Source organism: Anopheles merus, chromosome 2L (genome assembly GCF_017562075.2).
Source record: "Anopheles merus strain MAF chromosome 2L, AmerM5.1, whole genome shotgun sequence".
Classification (NCBI taxonomy): Eukaryota; Metazoa; Arthropoda; class Insecta; order Diptera; family Culicidae; genus Anopheles; species Anopheles merus.
Genome location: NC_054083.1, coordinates 31,038,225 through 31,047,877, shown reverse-complemented (window position 1 = coordinate 31,047,877; position 9,653 = coordinate 31,038,225). Strand labels below are relative to the sequence as shown.

Genomic DNA, 9,653 nt, shown 5'->3' with positions numbered 1-9,653 from the left:
AATTGATTTAAATTGCGTTCCAAATGAGAGTCCCCGCCGCTGGGGACAAAGTCCGTCCATTGGGTTTATGTGCATGAGAGTTTGTGAGTGTGTGTGTGTGTGTGTGTGTGTGTGTGTGTGTGTGTGTGTGTGTGTGTGTGTGTGTGTGTGTGTATCGTAAAAGTTGCAAATGACTGTAAAAAAGACCAACAATAACAAAAAATGCAGAGTGAACGTCAAATTGCTGTCAATGCACCAAAAAAAAAAAAAAGAAACGATGGAAATGAAACAGTGGGCCATACTTATGGTGACAATGCTGAACCTGAACCTGGTGATTTTAATCGTTCAGTTCTTTTTTTGTTGCTGCCATCATTAGGTACTTCCTCACCGACCTTTCTGTGCCAAATGTGTCCGGTAAGCTTGCCGCCTTGCCACGGTCCAGTACCGATCCCGTCAGCCTCAGGAACGAACGATGCTCAAATAAAATCGGCTTGGCGCAGGTCAGGCGTGGTGGACCGGTCGAACAGGTCCGCCCGGCATTGCGGACAGGCTGAGGCTTAATGCCTCTGCCCGTCACCGGAAAACGTTGCAGCGCGTAAAAACAATGCTGAGCAAAGAAACAATCGCGATCGTTAGGAGGTGTTGTGCTCAGCAAGTGGTGGTGATTGGTGTTAGAATTGCTTCGACTATCCCCGCCAAAAAAAACGATGGCAGTCTTACAAATTCGAGCCGATCAAGGCCTCGGACACATAGTACACTGTTGAGCGTCCCGTACACGGTGAATTGAAACGATTGTATCAATTATAAAGGCATTAATTACGCTTAATATGCAACCTACTCGAAATCAGTGAGGCATCAATGGTGGATTTAATTCGTTTTTTTTGTTTTATTTCACTTTAAATCTTACATGAATGCATGACTCAACTCCTTGGAAGTTGTTAAAAATGGAATAAAAACAATGTATAGTTCCAGAAAGTTTCTACCGCTTTTTGGCAAATGTATTCTACCTCGAGCTACTTTTTTGGACACGAATTGGGTCAGAACAGAACTAGGGTATGTATAAATCGTGTTACAAAGTCGAAAAATAAGGATATTCTAGATCAGACAGAACTACACAAATAAAAATCTTTCGTAATACAGGGAGAGTGTATGTTTTAGCAAAGTTTAATTTAGATTCTTTATTTAGATTCACATTATTACAGCTTCGGCCGTATTTTCCAAAGCTCATTATGAAAACAGAATAACTCAATTATTAAAATAATTATTAAATAAAATATAAATTCCTGTCAACTGATTGCTTCTATATCGTCCACAAATTTCATTAGACAATTTATTCCGTACAGATTAAGTACTTTCTTCTTCTTCTTCTTCCGTTTGATTTAAGCCGGCATATACAGGCTTTCGAGACTTATTCTGTACCATCCAACCGAATAGCCAGTCCTTGATAGGGAGGAACGGTCCATTTTGGGATTGAACCTTTCACGGACATGTTATTGAATCGTTCCAGTTGACGAGTGTACCACGGGGGCGTCACTTAAGACTTCAGACATTTAATGTACATGTGTGATTAAGTTTCTAACTGCATTGTGTTCAAATAAGAGCAATACACGTTCATATCTTTCGGCTTATTTTTGTAGCTCTTATAGTTCCATTTCTCTCCATCTTGCATGGATCAAAAACCGTTGTTTTTAATGGAGTCATTTATTTGTCTGTAGGTTCATTTAACATTTCAACTAAGCTTTTGCTTTGAAAATTTAATTAAATTCCATTCCTACCATATTCGTTATTAATCGTTCATCTAATAGCTCCTCCTTCCTGCATTTCATTAACCAAAGTCCTTATCATCATCGTTGCACTTCCCGCAAACACGTTCGACTGTGCCACGTGTACGTTATGACACGAGAAACCGCACCGGTGTGATGGTTCCTTGACGTGACTATTTGTCCGACTGACACGACGCTTTAGAAGGAACATGATTCCCGTGCGGTTACGGCGCTTGATTTCGCGGGGTATAGAATTTCTCGCACCTAATCAACGTGCCCGTAGGTGCGTTTTGCCCGAGATTGTCAAACGAGCGGATGGATTGATCAGTTGCAAGTAGCTTCTTTCAGGCGAAACACCCAGTAGCATCGTGGCAGATCACATCGAAAACGCACCGATCAACAGTTTCACCTCCCCTCCAGCGCCACCAACGTACGATTGCAACATTGTTTAAGGCCGCCACGGGATCGGTATGCATGCGTCCCTGCACTACCCACACTACCCGGGATCATTAAAACTACATCAATCAGCTCGCCCGCCCACCCGTGAAGCAGCAGCAAGGTGTCAGGTCTATGTTGTGCCCGTGGCGCGCTAACCGCACGACATGTGCCCGGTGGTTTTGGCACCCTTGCCCGGGCAGGCCGAGATTATTTATCATTTTCATCGCCACCTTGCATACCCGCCGCTACCGGCTTGACACTTGACGTATTCATTAGATTGCCATGCAAATAGCCCGCGGAACTCGGGCCGCCGGGGAACGCCTTCTATGCTGCTGATTTGCAATGCATTAAGGGGGACAACCCCCGATCTAGCTAGTCTGTTGCAGCATTAGGAGCATAAATAACAGAAAAAACACAACCTTTCCTTGTCGTGAAGTTATCCTTCGCATCTAACGAACCGATCGTACATGCACACCATTTGCATTGATTGGGGAGGGGGCTGCACCGGCCCAATCCAGCCCAAGGGCACCGGGCGCATGAGCTACAAGCGCGCGCTTGCTGAATCGAATGCTCGAACCGAGCGCTTTTGCTAATAAAAACGCACCTACGACCAGGCAACAACATCTCACTGGCCACTGGCGTTGGCCTGTCGGCTTGGTAAGGCCTCCGTCTGCACGCCAGCGTTCTAATCTTACCCGGTTTAATTTTTAAAAAGCGAGAACTAAAACTCCCGGCCGTCGATAATGAAGAGCGGAACGGGATTTCGTTCGTTTAATTAGCAGTGTTCCGCTTTTGTTCTTTTACTTGCGAGTGCGTAATCTCTTGCGTTTCGCTTGACGTGGTTGAAAGAATTGGGAGATAGCACAGATGAACCGATACCCTTCGCTAGCCCTACGACGCGGACACGGTCAGGGAAGGTCACGGCAAAGTTTGAAGTGTTTCCTGGAAGTTCAGGCTGTTCCTAGTTGCTGACGAAATAGAACCGCATGGGCAATCGCAGCAGGCGTCACAACCGTATATCCCTCGCAACGCACAATCGCACGATCACAGTAGCCAGTGGAACCGACCACACAAGTTTACCCCAAAAAACCCGCCATGTCGCGAAACGAAATTAAAAAGTCGAAAATACCGAAACCATGCCCGACCGAGCAGGAGCTCGGCCGGGAGGAAGAACTCCTCGACGAAACGATACCGCCGAGCGAACTGTTCCACTGTACCAGCTCACTGCTGGCTAGCGAATCGCTGTACACCGCCACGATCGACGGACAGGAGTGTCAGCTTCCGTTCGAGGTGCTCCCGGAAGTGTCCTCTTCCGTCGTGAATCTGGAGGATACGGCCATCTCGCGCCAACCATTTCCCTGTCCCGCCGGGGGGTGCCGGCAGCCGTGCTGCTTGTTTATGTTCGCCACACACGTCGCCTTCGACCACCAGGAGGTGCTGGTGGACACACTGTGGCCGGGCGAAACCAACACCGTCCTCATAGACCCGTACACGGAACCGACGGACCAGCCGCGCTGTCACAGGCTTCTGCTTCTTAGTGGCAAAATAAGGTAAGTCAAAGCAAATGACGACAACTTCTGAGTATTTCCTGAAGATGGGCCTCTTTATATCGCACACCTACCAGAGGACTTGGCGATGGGAAGCATCGGGATAAGCTGCCGTTTGCGCTGATGTCGTCGAAATGTTCCCTCCACGGCTCGGACCGGCTGGTGCTGTGGATTACCGGTCCCGATGCGGGCGATGGCCACCGGCAGCAGTACACGCTGGAGGCTGGAAAGAACGAATCCTCCCGGCTGGTGATGTACGCGGTAGCCTTCAGCGGTGAGATTGTGCCGCTGCACGGCTCGCAGGACGCGGCGGAGCTGCACCGGTCCGGCGCTGGGCTGGTCGTACCCGAGCAGCAGCTAGACTTTCTTACCGACAGCCGCACGAAGCTTCTGGAAGTTTGTGTGCATTTCTATTGATAACCGGTCGGACGGTCGGGCGTGATGCAAATCGCGCATTTTTGCCGGTGGACTTGCGCGAATAATTCATCAGGAAACGCCTCCCTCTCGCGGGAAATGGTTCGGTTGGTTCGCAGTACAAGCTCTGGCCCCGGCGGTGCATGGGGTTAATTTGGGTTTCGGTGAAATGGTCAATGGCGCACACATCCATTAGCATCATCGTGTCGAGGAGCAGTAGTAAAAATCGTTGCCTGAAACGTGACCGTTCGTCGATGTTGTTGCTTTATTATGATGCGCGTGTGGGTGTGGCGGGGGTACACGGTGGTACTTGCGTGTGTCTTTTTGTCAATAGTTTGCAAGCATCAATGATTGGCCGTATGTAAATGCAGAGAAGAAGAGTGCTGGCCAGTGCCTTGCGCTGAAATTAGCACATTTCACTTCCATTTCATGGCTTCTTCTTGGTCGGTGGGAAGGTCGAATGTGAAATCTTGCCAGTCTCCGCGGAGTATAGTTTTGCATGTCCAGTGTCCTCTAAATGTAGCTGGGAAAGTCCACATCATTATATTAAAGGCACGGAGAGTTGAGAAAAAACTGGATCGTTTTTGTCGTGTTTCTAACGAACCCTTCTAACTACCAATCTTATCAAGTGTTCTTCCAAATCAAACGGCAGAACAGTGTTTTGCCCGGCGGTGTTTAACCTTCTCGAATGATTTTTTTTCTCTTCTTCTAAACGTTTTCAGCTAGCAATAGAACGAACGGCAAAACAAAAACAAAATACCTCTTCCCTTTGTACTTCTACCGTGTGCGGTGGAAAGGCAACCGAGGCCGTCCGTGGTCGACACTGCCAACAAAGACAAACAACCAACGACGGCGGCACTGGCTGGCGACAGCTCGCGGTAGGTCGAAATAGTGCATCCGCTGACACACGCCACACACGCCGGCTTTCGTCTTCTTCGTCGTCGGGGTGGGGTGAAGGGTGGTCTAGGTTTTCTTACTTTGTATAACAAACTTTCGCCACGTTCGCCGCTATCCGCTGCCGCTTGCCTCCTGGCCGCCCGTGTGCCGTTCGTGCCGTTCAACCGGTGGCCGATTGGCACGGTTTAGACTCGCGGCCAAAGTGGTCGCATGCCAGTGTTGGTTTACAGTATGAGCGGCGGCACCGAGAATGGTGCTAACTGGCTGTTTTAAGCTAATTATGGGACAATATGTTCTACCTAGTCAAGGCAGGTTTTACCAAAGAAAACCCATTGGAGTCGTTGTGGAAATTGGATTAGACGTGTTTTAGTTGGTATAATTCTAAACTAATTCTACACAAAAACGGTCAATCATTTTGTGTAGCCTTTGGTATAAACGGCGACATTATTGTTTTGTATTTTGATTTGATTGTTTAAATTTACAGAAGGTCAAAATCAAAATAAGCAATCTGATGTATTTTGCTTATAGTTATGACTTAAAAAAAAAAAATGGATACATTTTACCTCGCTTTTCTGGCACCATGAGTTGTTGAAGTTGCTGCCATCAAAGTGTTCAATACTACGCAAGGCACAACATGAGTGTTCTTATACAACGCTAGAGACAGTCATAATGGAAAAAATGATTTGATGTAGTTATAGCTGACAGTCCTACCTATTTATAGCCGTTATCGTTCAAGTTTGTCTCGAAGGTACCAACCTTATACAAAGTGGATTAAGTTTTGCCATTAACGTACTTTTTTTCTGTCTGTAAGGTATTAGCTTTTTACTCTAGTAGAAATTATGATAAATTTTAAAGGTATTTCAGAATTTTCAGAATTTCAGAGAACAGCTAGGTTACACTATAATACCACCAAATCCAAATCTATAATTTCTTTGTTTTTTGTTATAAAATTGATGAAATTAAAACATGTTTGGAGGTAACAGTTTTCGCCTGAAACTACATACTAGTGTTGGCCGTTCCGGTCCGAACCTAGTAAAAAAGTTCCGTTCTTTATGTAGGCCGTTCCGTTCCGATCCTTTATACAAAATCGTTCCGTTCCGTTCATTCCGTTCTTTCCGTTCATTCCGTTCCGTTCCGTTCATTCCGTTCATTCCGTTCCGTTCATTTCGTTCTTTCCGTTCATTCCGTTCTTTCCGTTCATTCCGTTCCATTCAATTCGTTCTTTCCGTTCACTCCGTTCCGGTCTTTGCCGCTTCAATATTGTTAGCAAAGTGCTATCGTTCGTGCGTTCCGTTCTTTGAAAAAACCGGCTTTGTCCGGCTGTTGCTTGCTGCATGCAAGATACTTGTTCACTCTTTCTCGCACACAGTATGTGTTGCCTGTGCACTCTCCCATGCTCATAGGAATATTCATTACACTTCGTCGCGTCGCGTCGTTTATAAAAATCGTGATAAGCAAAACCAAAAATGGTGTTGCATTTGGTATTATGGTGCAATTTATAACATCTATTATACTTTTTGTTATAATTTAGCTTATCTTAACTAGACAAATAATTATTATAAAATTTAAATATGTACTCATATGGCAGAACGGGTTGGAAGAGATGTATTATAATATGTGATTATGAATCCGCACGATAGCCGTGATGTTGTAAACGATTTATGTGAAAAAAAACTATTTGTTTTAAGTAGTAAGTGAAATTCAAATAATTAGTCAATCTCGTGATACAATCGTCAACTCGTACCACTCAATAACATCGGCATGGGTAAAAGCCTCGAATGGATCGAGCCCCATACGCTGGGATGATTATCCTGCTATGGGCATTGAAGTTACTGATAGCCAAGCTTATTAGTGGTACAGGAAGGCTTTGACCGAAAATGGTCGTCGCATCTAAAAAGTTTAAAAATGCTAGATAATAAATGCATGCTTTATATTAGCACAGCTGGTACAGGTTACTGGACATAGGTTGAACCCATCTGCATTTGGTGATTTCAGCATGATGATTTAAGAAACGCCTTTTCATATCCTGTATCAAGTAACAATCCCCCCCCCCCCCCGGATGACAGTTTGGCTTCTAAGCTCTGGGCCGGTTCTTTTGCACCCCAGGTTCACGTTCCGTTCTTTTTGAAAAATGAACTAGTTCCGTTCCGTTCCTTTTTTTTAACGAAATTCCCAACACTACTACATACCAACATCTTCACGGCTTTGAAACTTGCAAAATCGCAAACCAATCGTAATATTTCATTCAATTCTGTCAATTAATTGATTGATTATGTGACGACAGAAGGTGACTAAGTTTGGAGCACACAGATTCAAAACTAAGTTAATATTGAAAAAGTGAAACCTTTGACATTTTTTAAACTAAGTAAAAACTAGTTAATAATAGATAGAAAAACTAGATAATAATTAAAAGCTTGTAACACACTTGCAAAAAATTGTTATATTTGAGGCAAACAGTTTATCGTAATTTTAAAGGGTTTTCCAAGCGCTTTGGAATGTTTCTAGGAATGATTTGCATTCTGAAAATTCATAGGTATTTCCCACGTGTATTTTTGTGTATTTCCCATGATCTATTGGCATGAGGATTGGGAAACATCCAAAGTTCTTTGGGAAACAACCAAAAAAACATGGACAGTTCTGAAATTACTAAGTTTGTATTCAGTTCCGATTATCAATTAGTTGATACAGTAAATAGTCAGCAATGGGAAGATGTCCTGATATTTGAATATGATCATCGGTTAATTCATCTGAATCACGGTGTTTTTTAAATGCTCTGACTATCCCTGCATCGTTTTAAGTGTTTGTCAACATCATCATATAGGTTCTTTTAGGTAAACAGGATGCATACTGTATATACATAAACCGATACTTATTTTTTTGCATACTCCTGTTCACCAGCCCCGTATCATCCATCAACCTTCCTTGTTATCATCCCTCGTCCCAAACCGTGGCGAGAAACCTCACGTCGACCAACGCGCCATCCAACGGTACACGACGGGGTAACACAATACAGCTCGCTGGCAGCAGCGTAATTCCCATCGAACCATCGACCTCCCACTGACACACACACACGAGGGCTCCCAATGCCCCCTCCTCCTCGCCATCCTTTACCAACATTGCGCGAACCGAAGCGGAATGTGCGACAACGGATGTTTCTTTGCGCGATGCCGCCACCGTTGCCATCGCTCGTGTTAGCGCCCTGCCAGCCAATCCGTTTGCGATCGGGCGTCGGGGAGAGTGCTCGCGCGCACGCTTCGGCCTCCCGGTTCAATTAAAGCAAATTATTTATAAACTCATTTACATTGTTATAATTTTCGCGCGCGCGCGCGCCTTCGTTCGCTTTACCCCCTCCGTTTATGCCACCATCCAAGACGGCCCTGACAATGTCCACACACAAACACACACACACATTGCCAATCGGGCAAAACACAAGAGTGCCGGGGAGCTTCAGGAAAGGGGTGGTTCACGTGTGGTGTGGGCCACCCTCCCCCGAAGAGACGCACGGGCGGCTAAGCGCGGCACACGCGCTACGTTGGCAAATGTGGCGCGCGCTCGGTTTGTTATTCTAATGCACACACACACACACACACACACTCACATGCACGCAACAGTGTAATCGGACTTTGGCATTCGGTGCCGGGTCGCACGTCGCATAGATTGCCACCCCATTGGTGGCCATTGGCCGCCTTCGTCTTCGTCAGCTAATCGGCGAACTGGAGAACTTTCCGCCCAAACGGGAGGGCGATAGTGTGTGAGTGGTCGTGCGAAGCGGTCACGGGCGGAGGTCATGGGAGGTTAGACCGGACCCGCACTCGGTACGCAAACGCTGTAAAAGGTAAACTTTTGGTTAAACGGTCATTTACTGCTCGATTCATGCATACCGTGCCCAAAGCAACCCAGTCATTTTTGGAGTAAGCAAGTTCCTCAAACCCCTTACGCTGATAGTACTTCTAGGCGAGGACCCGCACCCGTAGTTGTATAATCAGGCAGAGAGATTGCTGTAGTACTTGGATTACATGGCCCATCAGCACAATATCCCTGTTCGAATTTAACTGCAGGGCGGGGACCGCTCCAAGTATCCCAATAAAACCAGCCGGGTCGTCTGGACCTTGGCCTCGATCGACGAACGCTTGTTGGGGCGTACGGCCAACCCTGGCTGCATTAATATTTATCGAGCGGTCGTCGCCATTCTAAAGAATGTCAAAACGCTTGCCGTCGAGCCCGTGAGCGTCCGGGATAATGCCGGTCGTCGGCCGTCCGTTCGGGGGTTCGTTCTGCTCATCTGCATTCCTGCCTTTGGGATGAGGTCCGCCCTGGGACTCCCGATCGCTTGGCCACGCTTACGTAAGTGTCAGTGGCATCGGGCTCAAAGGCGCACGCACAGAACGATCCCCAGAGAAAGTGCTGCGATGCGTCTAACGGAATCCTGTGCGTCTGGAATGAGTAACAGGCTTGATTTGAAACGCAAATGCGTTGGAGGCGGCAAGCGAGACAGTTCTCGCAATTTCCTCGAGGTCCTGTAGACTCGTAGGACCTACAGATAGGTTGGGAAGGGCGACTTTCTGATCTGACGGAAGCAAACGCAACGGAGAGATTTGATTGACGCAACGCATCA

The 9,653-nt window shown here is 46.4% G+C and overlaps 1 protein-coding gene across 1 annotated transcript; it reads left to right on the top strand.

Annotated features, from left to right (window-relative positions):
* The first annotated feature begins 3,198 nt into the window (after positions 1-3,198).
* On the top strand, positions 3,199-4,385 carry LOC121594471. Its single transcript, XM_041917735.1, has 2 exons — positions 3,199-3,730; positions 3,805-4,385. Exons 1-2 carry the CDS (start codon positions 3,276-3,278, stop codon positions 4,142-4,144), a joined length of 795 nt encoding a protein of 264 aa, XP_041773669.1. The 5' UTR covers positions 3,199-3,275; the 3' UTR covers positions 4,145-4,385.
* Positions 4,386-9,653: the final 5,268 nt, after the last annotated feature.